Source organism: Ptychodera flava, chromosome 2, assembly GCF_041260155.1.
Source record: "Ptychodera flava strain L36383 chromosome 2, AS_Pfla_20210202, whole genome shotgun sequence".
Lineage (NCBI taxonomy): Eukaryota > Metazoa > Hemichordata > Enteropneusta > Ptychoderidae > Ptychodera > Ptychodera flava.
Genome location: NC_091929.1, coordinates 40176291 through 40199059, shown reverse-complemented (window position 1 = coordinate 40199059; position 22769 = coordinate 40176291). Strand labels below are relative to the sequence as shown.

The window sequence follows — 22769 nt, the reverse complement described above, 5'->3', positions numbered from 1 at the left end:
TGATTGCGCTAAACAAAGGTTTATACAGAGCGAAACGTATCGAAATATGTTTTTTCTTATAAGTTCGAAATGCATGAAAATCAGCTACTGCATTATTCAAAGCAGCTAAGTACGTATAAGCATACTCCAATCATAAACCTTAATATTTGTAACAGTTGTATTGTAAGACATTTTCATCAAAATTGATAAAATAATAATTCAATTCAGTCAATTTTACAAAATCATAACAAAAAATGTTTTTTAAGCCAATATAATGATTTTACCTATTTTTGACATTGACCTAATAATCTGGAGTGGAAGTGAACTGTTCATATATATATATATATATATATATATATATATATATATATATATATATATATATATATATATATATATATATATATATATATATATATATATATATATATATATATATATATATATATATATATATATATGCGATAAACATACCCTTCCACAGATTTATAATGCCCATCGCCCTCCAGTATCTGTTTTATGGTCTGCCAGCTCCCAATTCAAAAGAATAGTTCAAGCGCTCCATTGCCCTTTCCCCACCACTGACACTGCTAAAGATTCCCTAAAGCTCCGTCAATGACAGCGTTTTCTTACCTCTACCTACTTTCTGGTACCCACTGCCAGAATATTTCTCCCCACTCCGCAATAAAATTGAAATTTCGCTCCGTCCACTTATTATTTTTTAAATTTGCCCGCCAACTTAAAAACTACGCACGAACAGCTTTTTGCAAGAATGGACAGCTTGGTTGGTTGCACCTGTATTTATGAACAAAAAAGCTGCAGTGGAATTACTTTAACGGTTTTTATTGCAAGTAATTTTGTCTGGAGATCTTGTAACTTTGCCGTTTTGGGAAACTTATTCACGTACCCGCACGTATAATGTTTGTCAATTGTGTTTATGCCTGATTTAAGATGATCCGATTCAGGGTAGTTTTATACATATGTTATGCTCTTGTCTGGAAGTTTTGCGAGCTTTTTAACCACTCAGCCTTATTCATTTAAAAATGAAATTAATGAATGAATAAATAAATGAATGAATAAAGGACTGATGCAAAACTCTGCATGTGGTAAAATGTCGCATTTCGAGAAATTTTCACCAAAACTTTTTTGAATGGTGCGTAATTTTTCTACATTACAGTTGCGATTTTTGAAACCCTTTCAACAGTACCTGTTTTGCAAGGCGAAAGCCAGTCTTTTGCAAACGCCCTCTCATTACGATACGCGAACTACCGTTCGCTATAAGTCATGTTCTTTCTCCATCCAACCCTCTAACAACGCCAACAGAAAACTCAAACAATTTCGTTCGGCTGAACTGTCATTTATACATTTGTCAGTAGGAATGGGCCGTCAGATCTTGTGTGCTCATAAATAACTTTGTTGAAAACTTTTTACGATTTTTGATTTCGGAACAGCTCGTATAATTTCCCCTATTTCGTTCTCCGTTCTGCGTCAGTGTACCTTCGGGCGATATTTTGGTATACGGTACCAAAGCTACAAAACCCTTAAGCTTACTTTGCTCTTGAACCTTTTATTCCATTTTGACGAGCACCTGTTCACACCGAAAGACGGAATAAAGTGCAGACGACCGTAAATGGGTCACCGTGATCGTTATTGGTGCACTTTTATAAGCCTGTTGAGATTAAGGGTCAAAGGGCACTACAAATATGGAACTCCAGCAGGCGTAGGTGTAACAAAATGGTCGACGAACGACATACGCCGTCTCGGTCCATCTTGAATCTACCCCAGAAATTTGTCTCCGATGGCGTAACGTTCCCTGGGTATGTTCGGAAGGATCTGAAGGAATCGATTGAAAAGTTTGAATGTAGAGACGATGACGTATTTGTTGTGACGTATCCAAAGTCAGGTAAACATGTGACTCTCTGTCTAGCCTTTCTTCCATTAATCACATAAGTTCAAGGTCACTAATAAGCACAATCAGAGTACAACAGGTGCAAACCTACAGCTACAGCATTGAATTGTTTTGTGGGCAGCTGAGCGATGGTCGAAAACATATATTGTCGCATCGATCGCTCAGGGCCAAAACATGCAAGCTGCTACTGAAAGGCTCTCGTTGGCTGCAGACTGTAAAGCACAGTCGTGTGCGGGCGATCCGTACCTCCGCCCCCGTGTTTTCGGGGCGGAGGTACGGAGCGCGCGCACACGACTGTGCTTTACAGTCTAGTTGGCTGGATAGTCAGCCCAATTGATAGCGCGAACTCGATCCTCTGAACTCTAACAATATATACCCTGAAATACGAAAAAGAGTGACATTAACTACACACTTTCCACTTCTAAGGCTTACAGTTTGTTCCAGCGAAATAATCAGAAATACACTTTAGTCCACAATTGGGGATCGGAAAGTGTACCATATTTAGAATCCTTTAAAAACACAAAAAATCACTCGCAAATTTACCACAGGACCGAATATTACTCCGAATGCTTACTAAAAACATTGTTGAAAAACGGCGATAATTTGCTCATGTAATCGAACACTACAACAGTGGAAGTCACGCGGACGAGTAAACGTGACAAATCTTATATGGTGAACTCCATACAAAGTATTCCAACGTGCATTTTTAAATACATAATTTGAAATTATTAAGACATGTTACATTTTTCATGTCATATAAACACCCAGTACTTCGGAATTATCCTTCCATGCTTATTTATTGGCCTACATGTACGTTAGCCTTCAAATTTGTAATACATATTCATATATTACCAGTTTTATGAGCACTCGTCAAATTAGTCGAATGCATGAGGGTATTTAAAGGGATACAGTCGTCGGCATTGCGTTTAAAGGTCGAATGGGACCCATACGACCAATGTAAACACTGTATGTATCAAAGGCACAATGGTGATTGATGAAAGTTAAAACATGTCTGTCATAATCTACATCGTATTATTCAAATGTTGCAGCTATGATGATTAGGTGCACCTAGATATTGTGGACGAAATACACTGGCGCAGATCCGACGACCGATTCCCCTTAATGCAACTATATGACATAATTTGTATGTCAACACAATTCAGGATCATTGATAACGAAAATAAAAACACAGGAAAACAGATTTATGCAACGAAATAATGACAGATTGTCGAAAGTTGTGGCACAATTGTTTCTTTATTGCAAACTGCAATGTTACTAACGGCTCTCTGATTCGTTCAGGCACAACGTGGGCTATAGAGATGGTATCACTGATCCTCAACAATGCTGATACAGAGTACAATCTCAGCATAGAGCAGTTTGCCAGAGTACCAATTTTGGAAATGCGCCTGGATTTTGCACAGAGGTAACTGATACGCCTTATCATGTGGTTAATGTCGAGGGTAGGGCGTATTCACGAGGAATGGCATCAGTTCTTTTTTGCATCGTTTCCACCATCTTTCTGATCGGCAACAGGCGACGCCAGGTACTGCTTATGAACCTGCATCTAATCATTTATTAGTACTCTCTTGTATCGGCAATGGACTGAAGCATCGATCGAAATGCGCTATTAACACTGACAATGGATCAGCTATGTTGTACGAGACTATGTATACTGTCACTGTCATTCTTCTTGCCAATAGAAGCTCCTTGAATTCATCGTCATAAGGTCATTCAAAGAAAATTCTTTGTTTGCCATCCTTGGATTTTTAAAAGCCTAGCCAGCCGATGAAAAACGTAAACACAGAAAAAAACACAAGGGTATTAATATGAGCTCAGTTTTTATTGTGTTTCCTTAAAAAAATAATATTTTTATTTGTAATAGATTTAAAATTGTATTTTTTTCTTAGTTTTCACTGAAAGCTTACCAGCACGCGGACGGCAAACAAAGAATTTTATTTAAAGCACCTAATACACCATTTCACACCATAGCACCATCCGGTGATCTCCTTCTGGTCGACTTCTGAATGCACTCCGGTACTTCTGAAACAAGCCACACATAAAATTTAGTGAATTTTAACCTGCTGTACTCACAACTATTGGGACTTATCGACTCCAATATGTTACATCTTGTAGAAATAAAAATTGACATATCTTTACTTTAACGCATTTGCCATGCCAAACTCAATACGTTTATACGCATAACAATATAAGTCTGAATTCTAAAGTCTTCTTCCAATTATTTGTATCCTGGGGCGAAAATATGTAATTTGACATGACCATTCCGTAAATAACTTGGAGATTGGACGGATTGTATTCGAAATAGTCATGCAAATACATTTGCTGATTTTAAACAAGCTTTCCTGCATAAAAATGGTAGTAGAAGGTACCAATACATTACCATCAAACATAGGTCAGGTTATTTCAGGAACAACATGGATGCCCAGCACAAATACACAGATGAAAAAATTATTAAAATGCTTAATTTCTTAATCGACAACATATTTGTTAACTTTGGTTGTATGACATTTCAACCAATAGGTACAAATTGTGCACCCCTTCTTGCAGACTTATTTCTGTATTCATATGAAGCAGAGTTCCTACAATCTCTCTACAAAGCAGGGTCTAAAAAACTTGCAAGGCGTTTTAACAACACGCACAGATATATCGATGATCTGATTAGTCTAGATAATCCAGACATATCAAATTACTTACATCATATTTACCCTGATGAGTTGGAAATCAAAGAAACAACAGAGGGTAGGAACTCTGCTTCATATCTTGATCTATTCCTACAAGTGGGTACTAATGGGCTACACACTAAGCTGTATGACAAAAGGGATGATTTCGATTTTGAAATCATAAATTATCCTCCCTTATCAAGTAATATTCTCATCTGCACCTGCTTACGGTGTGTACGTGTCTCAACTTCTCAGGTATTGTAGGGCTTGTGATTCCTACACTGATTTTCAACTGAGACACAGCTCATTGGCATCAAAATTACTGAGACAAGGATACACAACAAAAAGACTCGTTAGTTCTACGGTCGATATGACGACATTGTGGCCAAATATTACACCTCGGTCACTCAAATGATTAACGACAGCATTCCCGGCTTTGACTTATTACAGTAATGCATATCCTGTATCTTTTCATACAATATTTAGACAAGTTTGGACCAATCCTGACGGGTGTAGCATGCTAGAAGGGTACGCTTACACATTCCGGACACCTGGTATCAGTGGTTAAGGATGGTCCTACTTAAATTTGCAAATCACGATTGTCCCATGGACCTGGTAATATATAACCTTGAATGGAAATGATTATTGGACCAGTTTAATGTCATATTACTCTTCCATCACAGGATTAAATTCATCTTTCTGGTTATCTATCGACTACTAACTTGGCTGATGCCAAGGAGTTTGCAAGAAACCATGAAATACTGGTTAGCTGCCCTCATGGCATCAGACGGAATGACGTATCTGAATTCGATGACGACACGGCGCGTCATCAAGTCCCATTTGCCGTGTAATTTTTTCCCAAGGAAAGCACTGGAAAAGAAGTGTAAGGTAGGGAAGAGCGATAAATGTTTTCAATATTCAAAGGAACAGAAAGTTCACAATTTTCCCACTTAAAACAAAAGTCACTATACATTGTACGCGTTAATGTATAGCTGTGATATCGCAGCGGTACTTGTGGCGTATATCGAACGCGCTCGGGTCACTGGGGTCATCGCCACGGGACTGTGGCGATGACCCCCATGACCTGAGCGCGTTCGATATACGCCACAAGTACCGCTGCTATATCACAGCTCGTTAATGTATAGCCCTTTGCCAAGTCGACGTCGGTTTATACCAACTGCGCAAGCGAGATCCAAAGCAAAATATGGCACAGTTCTAAGGCTTCATGTTTTTGTGGCTGTTCAGTGCGACAAAGTGCGACAAAGTCTATCTGACTTGGAGGGGCAGCTTGGTAATGTTCCTGTCAGAAAAATGTCATTTGTCTAAAGTGGTCTCGCCTATCTGATGCTGATAAAAATTTTAAATATGATTTCTGCTGCTTACAACAGTAAATGATCAATATAATTGTTAGAATTGACTGGCCAAGTACATGTGACTATGCTGCCACCCATGATTCTACTGAGAAAGAATATTTATATCTTGTATCTTTCAGATTGTATATATTCTAAGAAATCCGAAGGACACATATGTGTCATATTACTACTTCCACAAGAATAATTGGTTTCACGGTTTCTATGACAAGCCTTGGTCAGAATTCTACAAAGCGTGCGTTGACAAACAATGTAGGTTTATTGTTTATCAATCATAGAGCCTTAAATATCTCTCGCATGTTTCCACCCTGTGATTAAAATTTGCTATATTATCGTACTTTCAAAAGTCGTGTGGATCTAAACAATGGCGTGTATTGAAAATATGTTAATTTTTTTCTTCACCCCGTCACAAATGTAACATATTTAATATGCTTATTTACAATGACTATCTGCCTGCTTGTCTTACTTAAGCCAATGTACAATATTAAGTTCGACTCCTACTGTGATGTAATTAATATTCAATGATGAAAATTAACTATAGGAGGCCGTGTACCTGCATGTCTCTTGCTCACAGTGGTCTCAATGTAAACCTAAAATCCACAAATTCAGGAGTTCTTAAATAACAATCTAATATTCTTTGTTTCTTCTTCCACAGTACCGTATGGAGACTGGTTTGATCACGTCTTAGGATGGTGGAAACATAACGGTGAGAAAAACATATGCTTCTTGAAATATGAAGACATGAAAAGGGTATGTAGAGAGTTTTATGGCCTGTGTGTGTGGTCCTCAAGGTTGTATTTGCTGTATTTAATTTAATTTATTCCCGTTATCAAACTCCATAGTGATCCTAAGATGACGTTTGTCTTCTTATCAAACCGCAAAGGCGCATTGATATCGGTCTAGGATCGATGCTTACAGATAAAGTGCAATTTAACGAAGAAAATACACGAGAATGGTAAATTAAACTAAGTATAGATTATAGTAAACTACCACTATGATTATCCTTCAGTATATTAACAAGATTTGGGACAATTAGATCTTCAAATTTTTCTAATTTCTCAAAAGTGTTAGATGCCCTATAGCTGAATGTTGTAATATTACAAGTTACTCACTGATGTTTAACTTAAAATTAAAGAAAACAAGATGAGCTTACATTTGCAGATTAAACCGACATTACTCAACCATCCAATTATCCCAAATTAGTTCCAATCGTGTTATTGCAAAATTAAAGTTCAGCTATATAGTGTCAGGCTTTCGGATTTTGATTTTGTATCGAGGTAAGTGTAAATTTTGCGTTCATACAGTAACGGAACTCAAACTCTGATAAATACCCTGGTTAGATCCTAATAGGCATACAGTGCCCTTGCTTCCTTGATTGGACTGTGTCTGATTATATTCTTACGATAGCGCCCCCAAGCCTCACCTTCAAAAATGTTGAGATTACGAGAATTTGAAAGACAGCAGATGATATGTATCTTTGCGACAAGAGATCAAGTGTACAAATACTTAAATTTATGAATTAACGAGTGCGCTCTGAATTATCAAAGTGCATGTAAGGATATAAATGTTGCTTTATGTCTTGGTTTGTCTTTCTTCCATTTGACGAACGTGCTAATTAGTCTCGACGATCTCATTTTATCAAATCTCTGATCACTTGATGTCAAATACATTGTCAAATTCCGATACTCAACCAACCGTAGATGGCGCCATCATCTGTCATTCTCACTTACCAAATTGACGTTTTCGTTTTACCACGATAATATGGTGACATTATATAAAACGCGAATGGCTGCTATGAAAACATAAATTTCATCTTTTGAACTTGTTTTTACGACCTTGTATTGCGTCGAAATATTTAGTTTTACAAACAATATTCATAACTTTCTACGTTTTTTTTGGAAGAATCCTCGAGCTGCACTAGAGACTTTGTCATCGTTTTTGGAGAAGGATCTCTCGGAAGAGGCGGCGACAAAAATTCTCGAACACTGTAGTTTTGAAAGTATGAAGAAAAACAAAACAGTCAACATGTCTGTTAACACTTTTGTGTTTGACCTGAAGAGAGCTGCATTCATAAGGAAAGGTAATGACATTCTGGAAACTTGATCATTTGTGAGCTAACCACACAATATACAAAGGAAGTTTAATTATTCGGGTCTTTTGTACGTCTACACAGTTCGATCTGGTGTACGTTCCAATTCAACTTCTTCAACAGTGCAAACACTTGCCTTAACTTTTTAGTGCTGCTGATATGTCCACTTACAATTATTATAATCAAAGTAAAATGGAAATATCCCAACCTCTTCAGATGTAGATCTATGTGCACAGAATGCACGGAAGGCTGTTAAAATGAAATTAACCATAATATTGCCGTATTAAGATGAATTCCGTTCTCGCAATATTATAGTCATCGCTCCTAAATAGCACATACCTTCACCACCGTTTCATCGTCTAGTAACTTCTTATGTCTGGTAATAAATCATACTCGTGGATAAACAAAATATTGTTTCATTTGCACTGTAGGTACCGTCGGAGATTGGGAGAACCACTTCACAGTCGCTGAAAATGCTGCATTCCAGGAGCTGTATGACAAGAAAATGAAAGGTTCCGGATTGAACTTTGACATGTGACTTAATGAGATTCGTTGGCCGCCCTGTGGTCATCTTTAATCAGCTATACACACAAATATCAGATGATAATCCATTTTTATAACTATGTGTGCTTTGTTTTTCTTATCCTAGAATCTTACAATAGTCTTCTGGTCGATATTCCGTGTCGATGGTTGTGTTACTTTGAGGGTATGAACCTATGACCTATGGTTTTAATTAATGATAAACAAATGAAGAATTATGCTGACATATTTCAGAACTCAACCTATGGTATATTTTTATATATTTGCTTTTCAAGAAATTTTAACCAGTGCTGTTACACAAGTGAGTAAACATTTCTAGCGTTACATGTACGTTACATGCACTCCCCCGCCGACAAAAAACAAACGATTACTTCGTCTGAACTATCATGGGGCCATACGTAGACGATGTTGTTGACGATGATGTATAATCATATTTATGTATTACAGACGATAGCGATAGGTTTGTAGTGCAAACATTCCACGATGAAATCAATATCCTAAATGCCATAGTACCCTGTATGAGGGTATAGCCCTTTTCCCTATTATCTCACAATACATTGCCGTGGCTACAAACACCGTATTTACGCTCAAAACAACGGAAACATACTGATTTGCATTGTACAACGAATTGTTATAGAAGAACGACACAAATATACGATGCCAAATAATGCCCCATGTATAATCTAACCATCAGCGACAAAGTATAGGTCAGGGTGTAATCTGCCATAGCGTTCTATGAGTAACGTACCCTGCGTGTACCCTACGGCTAAAGCACAATGGGAAACGTACGCTTTGTGTACCCTGGCGCGGACTGCATCATGGAACCGGTAAAAGAACTATTAGGCTGCTGAAAGGTTAGAATTTGTCAAAGACAAAACACTGTTCTTGAATATTCCTGACGGCACCTTTTTAATGGTCCAATGCAAGAATTGTTAACGGCTGCAGGAGTCAATAACCCTTTGTCATGGACCAGTTCCCTTATCTCCATCCGACAAAGCATACGGTGAATCCCAATGGATTCTCTTTGAGTAGGTTTTATTTTCTACTAGCGCAAGGCAAATATTATTTTGTGAAGCAATCAACCGGTGAAAATTTCAATATGAAGAAAACACACTTGATATTTATTGGTGTCCTTGATGGAAACTTAAGAGGATCACCGATGGTTTAAAAAGTTTTATTTGTGAAATCGCATTTTGTTGATTATTTTCTCCATGAAAGATGCTTTGGCAACGAGCCACGTTGCCTTTAGCCACTGATTTTGCAATTGGATGGTAAATTAATTATTAAAAACAGTATATATCTGTGAAACATGGCTGAAAACATGAGTCACTGTTGTGAAGAGGTGGTGAATCTTCTTTGTAACGAAGATTAAAAAATTTGTTCCTTGCAAATTTAAATTACTCGTCAGTTGAAGACTGGCGTACTTTTAGGTGGGGCAAAGTACGTCTTTCTCCCCTCCCACCATCTGACCATAAAAACAAATAATCGATTACCATTATATTGAATTTCTAGTTTATTAAGATGATGGACTTCTCTTGTGAAGGGGACTAAGCTCCTCCGATGAACTTCGGTGTACGCCCTCCTTCTAAATAAATTGCAAAATTTTTTTAGACAACGACATACAGTGATGGTCACAAAGCACTCCAATTTAATTTACCACTATAGAGGGCGAGGGTAACCGCTTGTGCACATGCGCTATATGTGCGTTCGGCACAATTACTGGCACTCTGTATGGTCGATTGTGCTAAACATTTACAGAGCGAAACGTATCGAAATATGTTTTCTTATAAGTTCGAAATGCATGAAAATCAGCTACTGCACTATTCAAAGCAGCTATCTACGTATAAGCATACTCCAATCATAAACCCTTATATTTGTAACAGTTGTATTGTAAGACATTTTCATCAAAATTGATAAAATAATAATTTAATTAAGTCAGTTTTACAAAATCATAACAAAAAAATTTTTCTACGCCGATATAATGACTTTACCTATTTTTGACATTGACCTCTCTCTCTCTCTCTCTCTCTCTCTCTCTCTCTCTCTCTCTCTCTCTCTCTCTCTCTCTCTCTCTCTCTCTCTCTCTCTCTCTCTCTATATATTATTATATATATATATAAAATGTATATATGTATATAAACAATATATGTATATATTCATATATGTACATATATTGTTTATATATTTTTTATATATACATATATATAATATATATATATATATGTACATATATAATGTATATATACATATATATGTGTATGTATTTATAAAAATATATAACAATATACGTACATATATACATATATATATATAATATATATATATATATATATATGTGTGTGGTGTGTGTGTGTGTTCGTGTGTGTGTGTGTGTGTGTGTGTGTGTGTGTGGTGTGTGTGTGTGTGTGTGTGTGTGTGTGTGTGTGTGTGTGTGTAAGAAATATCAGGAAGACGAGTACGCTCGAAGGCAGTAAAAGTGAAAAGTTGTTTTTGTCCATGAAAATAAATAGTTCACCCTTCAGAAAAAGTGCATATTTCAATCCTTATCAATATATATTTAACCGTACTTTCTGTGCCCAAGTTCAGAGATTGCCATAAAGCCATTATGGTGATAACCGGGAGGGCACATTGTATACATTTTGTGTATTTCGCTCACTGCTTTAATAGCAGTTAGAGCACTCTGAGATTTGTGGGCATCCTCTTGCGTAATATAAGGGGCGTTCACTGTTGGCACTATGCTTCGCTCATGGTACGTGTTGCCATTCGAGCAGTCTGGTGAGTCCATATTTCAATCTTCGGCAATGTGTAACTGTACTCTCTGTGCCAAAGTTCAGAGATTGCCATAAAGCCATTATGGTGATAACTGGGAGGGCATATATATATATGTATAGGATAAAGCCCGAGTACGAGGGCTCTTCTGGTATATAAAGTCCAACCCAACGATAAAATGTCGAGGCCGCAGGCCGAGACATTTTATCGTAGGGTTGGACTTTATATACCAGAAGAGTCCGAGGACGAGGGTTTTATCCGACTTAAAAACTATCGCCCCTAACTGATATATTTTCGTTTACAATGTGTTTACGTCAACCGTCCCCTTTGTCAATGTAACATGTTTAGGATATGAATTAAAACTTTTATTTGTGAAATAGCCTTCCAATGTAATGGAACATCCTATAAATGCCCTAGGGCACATTATATAAATGCCCAAGGGCACAGCAGATTTTGTGTTGCAGCTGGTTTCCGCTGTGTTACCAAATTTGAATATTAAAACGTACCAGATGTCTACAGAATATGACATGTTCACTTTTGATTGGACAGTACTTTACTACGGCGCTGTCATTCGTTTCTGGAATTTGGTGACCAAGGCTTTACGAGTAGATAAAACACCCTGAATTGAGCACTCTGATTGGTCAATCAACAGTAGATAGTTTTTAAATATATATATATATATATATATATATATATATATATATATATATATATATATATATATATGTGTGTGTGTGTGTGTGTGTGTGTGCTTGTGTGTGTGTGCGTGTATATATATATATATATATATATATATATATATATATATATGTGTGTGTGTGTGTGTGTGTGTGTGTGTGTGTGTGTGTGTGTGTTTGTGTGTGTGTGTGTGTGATAAACATACCCTCTCAAAGATTTATAATGCCTACTGCCCTCCAGTATCTGTTTTATGGTCTGCCAGCTCCCAATTCAAAAGAATAGTTCAAGCGCTCCACTGCCATCTCCCCACCACTGACACCGCTAAAGATTCCCTAAAGCTCTGTTAATGACAGCGCTTTCCTGACTCTGTTTATTTTCTGGTCCCCACTGCCAGAAAATTCCTCCTTACTCCGCTATAAAAATGGAAATTACGCTCCAACCACTTATTATTTTTAAAATTTGCCCGCCAAGTTAAAAGCTGCGCACGAACAGCGTTTTGCAAGAATTGACAGCTTGGCTGGTTGCACCTGTATGTGTGAACAAAATAACTGCAGTGGAATTTTGACGGTTTTTATAACAAATAATTTTGTCAGGATATCTTGTAACTTTGCAGCATTTGGAAACTTATTCACGTACCCGCACGTATAATGTTTGTCGAGTGTGTTTATGCCTGATTCAAGATGATCCGATTCAGGGTAGTTTTATACATATGTTATGTTCTTGTCTGGAAGTTTGAGAGCTTTTAACCACTCAGCCTTATTCATTTAAAAGTGAAATGAAATTTATGAATGAATAAATAAATGAATGAATAAAGGACTGATGCAAAACTCTGCATGTGGTAAAATGTCGCATTTCGAGAAATTTTCACCAAAACTTTTTTGAATGGTGCGTAATTTTTCTACATTACAGTTGCGATTTTTGAAACCCTTTCAACAGTACCTGTTTTGCAAGGCGAAAGCCAGTCTTTTGCAAACGCCCTCTCATTACGATACGCAAACTAACGTTCGCTATAAGTCATGTTCTTTCTCCATCCAACCCTCTAACAACGCTAACAGAAAACTCAAACAATTTCGTTTGGATGAACTGTCATTTATACATTTGTCAGTAGGGATGGGCCGTCAGATCTTGTGTGCTGAGAATACCGAACATAAAATTCTTTATTGTAAACTTTTTACGATTTTTGATTTCGGAACAGCTCGTATAATTTCCCCTATTTCGTTCTCCGTTCTGCGTCAGTGTACCTTCGGGCGATATTTTGGTATACGGTACCAAAGCTACAAAACCCTTAAGCTTACTTTGCTCTTGAACCTTTTATTCCATTTTGACGAGCACCTGTTCACACCGAAAGACGGAATAAAGTGCAGACGACCGTAAATGGGTCACCGTGATTGTGTTGTTGCAGTTTGATCAGCCTGTTGAGATTTGAGTTCAAAGGCCACTACGAATGTGGAACTCCCGCAGGCGAAGGTGTGACAAAATGGTCGACGAACTTCATAAACAGCCTCGGCCCATCTTGAATCTACCCCAGAAATTTGTCTCCGACGGCGTAACGTTCCCAGGGTATGTTCGGAAGGATCTGAAGGAATCGATTGAAGAGTTTAAATGTAGAGACGATGACGTATTTGTTGTGACTTATCCAAAATCAGGTAAACGTTTGACTGTCTGTCTAGCCTTTCTTTAATTATTTACATAAGTTCAAGGTCACTAATAAGCACAATCATAGTACAACTGGGTGCAAACCTGAAGGCTACAGCATTGAATTATTTTGTGGGCAGCTGAGCGATGGTCGAAAACATATATTGTCGCATCGATCGCTCAGGGCCAAAACATGCAAGCTGCTACTGAAAGGCTCTGGTTGGCTGGTAGACTGTAAAGCACAGTCGTGTGCGGGCGATCCGTACCTCCGCTCCCGAAAACACGGGGGCGGAGGTATGGAGCGCCCGCATATGACTGTGTTTTACAGTCAAGTTGGCTGGATAGTCAGCCCATTGATAGCGCGTACTCAATCTTCTGAACTCTAACAATATATACCCTGAAGTACGAAATAGAGTGAAATTAACTACACACTTTCCCACTTCTAAACTTACAGTTTGTTCAAGCGAAATAATCAGAAATACACTTCAGTACGATCGGAAATTGTACCATATTTAGAATCCTTTAAAAACAAAAAATCACTCGCAAATTCAACACAGGAGCGATTATTACTCCAAATGCGGAACTTACTAAAACATTGTTGAAAAACGGCGATACTTTGCTTATGTAATCGAACACTACAACAGTGGAAGTCACGCGGACGAGTAAACGTGACAAGTCTTATATGGTGAACTGCACACAAAGTATTCCAGCGTGCACTTCTAAATACATAATTTCAAATTATTGAGATATGTTACATTTTTCATGTCATATAATACTCAGTACTTCGGAATTATCCTTTCATGCTTATTTATTGGCCTACATGTACGTTAGCCTTCAAATTTGTAATACATATTCATATATTACCAGTTTTATGAGCACTCGTCTAATTAGTCGAATGCATGAGGGTATTTAATTAAAGGGATACAGTCGTCGGCATTGCGTTTAAAGGTCGTATGGGACCCATACGACCAATCTAAACACTGTATGTATCAAAGGTACCATGGTGATTGATGAAAGTTAAAACATGTCTGTCATAATCTACATCGTATTATTCAAATGTTGCAGCTATGATGATTAGGTGCACCTAGATATTGTGGACGAAATACACTGGCGCAGATCCGACGACCGATTCCCCTTAATGCAACTATATGACATAATTTGTATGTCAACACAATTCAGGATCATTGATAACGAAAATAAAAACACAGGAAAACAGATTTATGCAACGAAATAATGACAGATTGTCGAAAGTTGTGGCACAATTGTTTCTTTATTGCAAACTGCAATGTTACTAACGGCTCTCTGATTCGTTCAGGCACAACGTGGGCTATAGAGATGGTATCACTGATCCTCAACAATGCTGATACAGAGTACAATCTCAGCATAGAGCAGTTTGCCAGAGTACCAATTTTGGAAATGCGCCTGGATTTTGCACAGAGGTAACTGATACGCCTTATCATGTGGTTAATGTCGAGGGTAGGGCGTATTCACGAGGAATGGCATCAGTTCTTTTTTGCATCGTTTCCACCATCTTTCTGATCGGCAACAGACGACGCCAGGTACTGCTTATAAACCTGCATCTAATCATTTATTAGTACTCTCTTGTATCGGCAACGAACTGAAGCATCGATTGAAACGCGCTATTAACACTGGCAATGGATCAGCTATGTTGTACGAGACTATGTATACTGTCACTGCCATCCTTCTTGCCAATAGAAGCTCCTTGAATTCATCGTCATAAGGTCATTCAAAGAAAATTCTTTGTTTGCCATCCTTGGATTTTTAAAAGCCTAGCCAGCCGGTGAAAAACGTAAACACAGAAAAAAACACAAGGGTATTAATATGAGCTCAGTTTTTATTGTGTTTTCTTAAAAAATAATATTTTTATTTGTAATAGATTTAAAATTGTATTTTTTTCTTAGTTTTCACTGAAAGCTTACCAGCACGCGGACGGCAAACAAAGAATTTTATTTAAAGCACCTAATACACCATTTCACACCATAGCACCATCCGGTGATCTCCTTCTGGTCGACTTCTGAATGCACTCCGGTACTTCTGAAACAAGCCACACATAAAATTTAGTGAATTTTAACCTGCTGTACTCACAACTATTGGGACTTATCGACTCCAATATGTTACATCTTGTAGAAATAAAAATTGACATATCTTTACTTTAACGCATTTGCCATGTCAAAACTCAATACGTTTATACGCATAACAATATAAGTCTGAATTCTAAAGTCTTCTTCCAATTATTTGTATCCTGGGGCGAAAATATGTAATTTGACATGACCATTCCGTAAATAACTTGGAGATTGGACGGATTGTATTCGAAATAGTCATGCAAATACATTTGCTGATTTTAAACAAGCTTTCCTGCATAAAAATGGTAGTAGAAGGTACCAATACATTACCATCAAACATAGGTCAGGTTATTTCAGGAACAACATGGATGCCCAGCACAAATACACAGATGAAAAAATTATTAAAATGCTTAATTTCTTAATCGACAACATATTTGTTAACTTTGGTTGTATGACATTTCAACCAATAGGTACAAATTGTGCACCCCTTCTTGCAGACTTATTTCTGTATTCATATGAAGCAGAGTTCCTACAATCTCTCTACAAAGCAGGGTCTAAAAAACTTGCAAGGCGTTTTAAACGACACGCACAGATATATCGATGATCTGATTAGTCTAGATAATCCAGACATATCAAATTACTTACATCATATTTACCCTGATGAGTTGGAAATCAAAGAAACAACAGAGGGTAGGAACTCTGCTTCATATCTTGATCTATTCATACAAGTGGGTACTAATGGGCTACACACTAAGCTGTATGACAAAAGGGATGATTTCGATTTTGAAATCATAAATTATCCTCCCTTATCAAGTAATATTCTCATCTGCACCTGCTTACGGTGTGTACGTGTCTCAACTTCTCAGGTATTGTAGGGCTTGTGATTCCTACACTGATTTTCAACTGAGACACAGCTCATTGGCATCAAAATTACTGAGACAAGGATACACAACAAAAAGACTCGTCAGTTCTACGGTCGATATGACGACATTGTGGCCAAGTATTACACCTCGGTCACTCAAATGATTAACGACAGCATTCCCGGCTTTGACTTATTACAGTAATTCATATCCTGTATCTTTTCAGACAATATTTAGACAAGTTTGGACCAATCCTGACGGGTGTAGCATGCTAGAAGGGTACGCTTACACATTCCGGACACCTGGTATCAGTGGTTAAGGATGGTCCTACTTAAATTTGCAAATCACGATTGTCCCATGGACCTGGTAATATATAACCTTGAATGGAAATGATTATTGGACCAGTTTAATGTCATATTACTCTTCCATCACAGGATTAAATTCATCTTTCTGGTTATCTATCGACTACTAACTTGGCTGATGCCAAGGAGTTTGCAAGAAACCATGAAATACTGGTTAGCTGCCCTCATGGCATCAGACGGAATGACGTATCTGATTCGATGACGACACGGCGCCTCATCAAGTCCCATTTGCCGTGTAATTTTTTCCCAAGGAAAGCACTGGAAAAGAAGTGTAAGGTAGGGAAATGCGATAAATGTTTTCAATATTCAAAGGAACAGAAAGTTCACAATTTTCCCACTTAAGACAAAAGTCACTATACATTGTACGCGTTAATGTATAGCTGTGATATCGCAGCAGTACTTGTGGCGTATATCGAACGCGCTCGGGTCATTGGGGTCATCGCCACGGGACTGTGGCGATGACCCCAATGACCCGAGCGCGTTCGATATACGCCACAAGTACCGCTGCGATATCACAGCTCGTTAATGTATAGCCCTTTGCCAAGTCGACGTCGGTTTATACCAACTGCGCAAGCGAGATCCAAATCAAAATATGGCACAGTTCTAAGGCTTCATGTTTTTGTGGCTGTTCAGTGCGACAAAGTGCGACAAAGTCTATCTGACTTGGAGGGGTCAGCTTGGTAATGTTCCTGTCAGAAAAATGTCATTTGTCTACCAAACTGGTCTCGCCTATCTGATGCTGATAAAAATTTTAAATATGATTTCTGCTGCTTACAACAGTAAATGATCAATATAATTGTTAGAATTGACTGGCCAAGTAAAAGTGACTATGCTGCCATCCATGATTCTACTGAGAATCATGTACTTTAAATTGTGTATCTTTCAGATTGTATGTATTCTAAGAAATCCAAAGGACACATATGTGTCATATTACTACTTCCACAAGAATAATTGGTTTCACGGTTTCTATGACAAGCCTTGGTCAGAATTCTACAAAGCGTGCGTTGACAAACAATGTAGGTTTATTGTTTATCAATCATAGAGCCTTAAATACTCTCGCATGTTTCCACCCTGTGATTAAAATTTGCTATATTATCGTACTTTCAAAAGTCGTGTGGATCTAAACAATGGCGTGTATTGAAAATATGTTAATTTTTTTCTTCACCCCGTCACAAATGTAACATATTTAATATGCTTATTTACAATGACTATCTGCCTGCTTGTCTTACTTAAGCCAATGTACAATATTAAGTTCGACTCCTACTGTGATGTAATTAATATTCAATGATGAAAATTAACTATAGGAAGCCGTGTACCTGCATGTCTCTTGCTCACAGTGGTCTCAATGTAAACCTAAAATCCACAAATTCAGGAGTTCTTAAATAAAATCTAATATTCTTTGTTTCTTCTTCCCAGTACCGTATGGAGACTGGTTTGATCACGTCTTAGGGTGGTGGAAACATAACGGTGAGAAAAACATATGCTTCTTGAAATATGAAGACATGAAAAGGGTATGTAGAGAGTTTTATGGCCTGTGTGTGTGGTCCTCAAGGTTGTATTTGCTGCATTTAATTTAATTTACTCTCGTTATAAAACTCCATGGTGATCCTAAGATGACGTTTGTCTTCTTATCAAACCGCAAAGGCGCATTGATATCGGTCTAGGATCGATGCTTACAGATAAAGTGCAATTTAACGAAGAAAATACACGAGAATGGTAAATTAAACTAAGTATAGATTATAGTAAACTACCACTATGATTATCCTTCAGTATATTTAACAAGATTTGGGACAATTGGATCTTCAAATTTTTCTAATTTCTCAAAAGTGTTAGATGCCCTATAGCTGAATGTTGTAATATTACAAGTTACTCACTGATGTTTAACTTAAAATTAAAGAAAACAAGATGAGCTTACATTTGCAGATTAAACCGACATTACTCAACCATCCAATTATCCCAAATTAGTTCCAATCGTGTTATTGCAAAATTAAAGTTCAGCTATATAGTGTCAGGCTTTCGGATTTTGATTTTGTATCGAGGTAAGTGTAAATTTTGCGTTCATACAGTAACGGAACTCAAACTCTGATAAATACCCTGGTTAGATCCTAATAGGCATACAGTGCCCTTGCTTCCTTGATTGGACTGTGTCTGATTATATTCTTACGATAGCGCCCCCAAGCCTCACCTTCAAAAATGTTGAGATCACGAGAATTTGAAAGACAGCAGATGATATGTATCTTTGCGACAAGAGATCAAGTGTACAAATACTTAAATTTATGAATTAACGAGTGCGCTCTGAATTATCAAAGTGCATGTAAGGATATAAATGTTGCTTTATGTCTTGGTTTGTCTTTCTTCCATTTGACGAACGTGCTAATTAGTCTCGACGATCTCATTTTATCAAATCTCTGATCACTTGATGTCAAATACATTGTCAAATTCCGATACTCAACCAACCGTAGATGGCGCCATCATCTGTCATTCTCACTTACCAAATTGACGTTTTCGTTTTACCACGATAATATGGTGACATTATATAAAACGCGAATGGCTGCTATGAAAACGTAAATTTCATCTTTTGAACTTGTTTTTGCGACCTTCTAATGAGCCGAAATATTTAGTTTTACAAACAATATTCATAACTTTCTACGTTTTTTCGGAAGAATCCTCGAGCTGCACTAGAGACTTTGTCATCGTTTTTGGAGAAGGATCTATCGGAAGAGGCGGCGACAAAAATTCTCGAACACTGTATTTTGAAAGTATGAAGAAAAACAAAACAGTCAACATGTCTGTTAACACTTTTGTGTTTGACCTGAAAAGAGCTGCATTCATAAGGAAAGGTAATGACATTCTGGAGACTTGATCATTTGTGAGCTAACCACAAGCTATACAAAGGAAATTTAATTATCTGGGTCTTTTGTACGTCTACACAGTTCGATCTGGTATACGTTCCAACTTCTTCAACACTGCAAACACTTGCCTTAAATTTTTAGTGCTGCTGATATGTCCACTTACAATTATTATAATCAAAGTAAAATGGAAATATCCCAACCTCTTCAGATGTAGATCTATGTGCACAGAATGCACGGAAGGCTGTTAAAATGAAATTAACCATAATATTGCCGTATTAAGATGAATTCCGTTCTCGCAATATTATAGTCATCGCTCCTAAATAGCACATACCTTCACCACCGTTTCATCGTCTAGTAACTTCTAATGTCTGGTAATAAATCATACTCGTGGATAAACAAAAGATTGTTTCATTTGCACTGTAGGTACCGTCGGAGATTGGGAGAACCACTTCACAGTCGCTGAAAATGCTGCATTCCAGGAGCTGTATGACAAGAAAATGAAAGGTTCCGGACTGAACTTCGACATGTGACTTAATGACATTCCATGGCCGCTCTGCGGTAATCTTTTATCAGCTATACACACATATATCAGATAATAATCCTTTTTATAACTATGTGTGCTTTGTTTTCCTTATCCTAGAATCTTACAATAGTCTTCTGGTCGATATTCCGTGTCGATGGTTGTGTTACTTTGAGGGTATGAACCTATGACCTATGGTTTTAATTAATGATAAACAAATGAAGAATTATGCTGACATATTTCAGAACTCAACCTATGGTATATTTTTAAACATTTGCTTTTCAAGAAATTTTAACCAGTGCTGTTACACAAGTGAGTAAACATTTCTAGCGTTACATGTACGTTACATGCACTCCCCCGCCGACAAAAACAAACGAATACTTTGTCTGAACTATCATTGGGCCATACGTGGACGATGTTGTTGGCCATGATGTATAATCATATTTATGTATTACAGACGATAGCGATAGGTTTGTAGTGCAAACATTCCACGATGAAATCAATATCCTAAATGCCATAGTACCCTGTATGAGGGTATAGCCCTTTCCCCTATTATCTCACAATACATTGCCGTGGCTACATCAAACACCTTATTTACGCTCAAAACAACGAAAACATACTGATTTGCATTGTACAACGAATTGTTATAGAAGAACGACACAAATATACGATGCCAAATAATGCCCAATATATTTTCTATCTATCGGCGACGAAAATCACGGTCAGGGTGTAATCTGCCATAGTGTTCTATGAGTAACATACCCTGCGTGTACCCTACGGCTAAAGCACAATGGGAAACGTACACTTTGTGTACCCTGGCGCGCACTGCATCATTGAACCGGTAAAAGAACTATTAGGCTGCTGAAAGTTTAGAATCTGTCAAAGACTAAACACTGTTCTTGAATAGTTTCCTGACCGCACTTTTTTAATGGTCCAATGCATGAATTGTTAATGGCTGCAGGAGTCAGTAACTCTTTGTCATGGACCAGTTCCCTTATCTTCATTCGACAAAGCATAAGGTGAATCCCAATGGATCCTCTTTTAGTAGGTTTTTATTTTCTACAAGCGCAAGGCAAATATTATTTTGGTGAAGCAATCAACAGTGAAAATTTCAATATGAAGAAAACACACTTGATATTTATTGGTGTCCTTGATGGAAACTTAAGAGGATCACCGATGGTTTAAAAAGTTTTATTTGTGAAATCGCATTTTGTTGATTATTTTCTCCATGAAAGATGCTTTGGCAACGAGCCACGTGCCTTTAGCCACTGATTTTGCAATTGGATGGTAAATTAATTATTAAAAACAGTATATATCTGTGAAACATGGCTGAAAACATGAGTCACTGTTGTGAAGAGGTGGTGAATCTTCTTTGTAACGAAGATTAAAAAATTTGTTCCTTGCAAATTTAAATTACTCGTCAGTTGAAGACTGGCGTACTTTTAGGTGGGGCAAAGTACGTCTTTCTCCCCTCCCACCATCTGACCATAAAAACAAATAATCGATTACCATTATATTGAATTTCTAGTTTATTAAGATGATGGACTTCTCTTGTGAAGGGGACTAAGCTCTCCGATGAACTTCGGTGTACGCCCTCCTTCTAAATAAATTGCAAATTTTTTTAGACAACGACATACAGTGATGGTCACAAAGCACTCCAATTTAATTTACCACTATAGAGGGCGAGGGTAACCGCTTGTGCACATGTGCTATATGTGCGTTCGGCACAATTACTGGCATTCTGTATGGTTGATTGTGCTAAACATTTACAGAGCGAAACGTATCGAAATATGTTTTCTTATAAGTTCGAAATGCATGAAAATCAGCTACTGCACTATTCAAAGCAGCTATCTACGTATAAGCATACTCCAATCATAAACCCTTATATTTGTAACAGTTGTATTGTAAGACATTTTCATCAAAATTGATAAAATAATAATTTAATTAAGTCAGTTTTACAAAATCATAACAAAAAAATTTTTCTACGTCGATATAATGACTTTACCTATTTTTGACATTGACCCTCTCTCTCTCTCTCTCTCTCTCTCTCTCTCTCTCTCTCTCTCTCTCTCTCTCTCTCTCTCTCTCTCTCTCTCTCTCTCTCTCTCTCTCTCTCTCTCTCTATATATATATATATTAGTATATATATATATATAAAATGTATATATGTATATAAAATATATGTATATATTCATATATGTACATATATTGTTTATATATTTTTTATATATACATATATATAATATATATATATATATATGTACATATATAATGTATATATACATATATATGTGTATGTATTTATAAAAATATATAACAATATACGTACATATATTATATATACATATATATATATATAATATATATATATGTGTGTGTGTGTGTGTGTGTGTGTGTGTGTGTGTGTGTGTGTGTGTGTGTGTGTGTGTGTGTGTGTGTGTGTG

General features: G+C 37.1%; 2 protein-coding genes across 2 annotated transcripts; both read left to right on the top strand.

Annotated features, from left to right (window-relative positions):
- Positions 1–1698: 1698 nt before the first annotated feature.
- On the top strand, positions 1699–8893 carry LOC139120519 (sulfotransferase 1B1-like). The gene is made up of 7 exons (XM_070684986.1): positions 1699–1882; positions 3188–3311; positions 5250–5454; positions 6059–6188; positions 6592–6686; positions 7839–8016; positions 8457–8893. Exons 1-7 carry the CDS (start codon positions 1714–1716, stop codon positions 8561–8563), a joined length of 1008 nt encoding a protein of 335 aa, XP_070541087.1. The 5' UTR covers positions 1699–1713; the 3' UTR covers positions 8564–8893.
- A 4561-nt stretch (positions 8894–13454) lies between these two features.
- LOC139148438 (sulfotransferase 2B1-like) lies at positions 13455–20580 on the top strand. Its single transcript, XM_070719899.1, has 7 exons — positions 13455–13658; positions 14963–15086; positions 17026–17229; positions 17840–17969; positions 18370–18464; positions 19617–19793; positions 20229–20580. The coding sequence occupies exons 1-3, from the start codon at positions 13457–13459 to the stop codon at positions 17153–17155; spliced, it is 456 nt and encodes a 151-aa protein (XP_070576000.1). The 5' UTR covers positions 13455–13456; the 3' UTR covers positions 17156–17229; positions 17840–17969; positions 18370–18464; positions 19617–19793; positions 20229–20580.
- The last annotated feature ends 2189 nt before the right edge of the window (positions 20581–22769 follow it).

What these genes read in the sequence shown, in the direction of transcription:
- LOC139148438 (XM_070719899.1), top strand. Translation starts at nt 13,457, where the DNA reads ATGTGGAACTCCCGCAGGCGAAGGTGTGACAAAATGGTCGACGAACTT. An exon ending in TGTGACTTATCCAAAATCAG is followed by an intron (nt 13,659 to 14,962) that starts GTAAACGTTTGA and finishes TGATTCGTTCAG; the next exon opens with GCACAACGTGGGCTATAGAG. An exon ending in CGCCTGGATTTTGCACAGAG is followed by an intron (nt 15,087 to 17,025) that starts GTAACTGATACG and finishes CTTCCATCACAG; the next exon opens with GATTAAATTCATCTTTCTGG.
- LOC139120519 (XM_070684986.1), top strand. Translation starts at nt 1,714, where the DNA reads ATGGTCGACGAACGACATACGCCGTCTCGGTCCATCTTGAATCTACCC. An exon ending in AGCGTGCGTTGACAAACAAT is followed by an intron (nt 6,189 to 6,591) that starts GTAGGTTTATTG and finishes CTTCTTCCACAG; the next exon opens with TACCGTATGGAGACTGGTTT. An exon ending in AATATGAAGACATGAAAAGG is followed by an intron (nt 6,687 to 7,838) that starts GTATGTAGAGAG and finishes TTTTTTTGGAAG; the next exon opens with AATCCTCGAGCTGCACTAGA.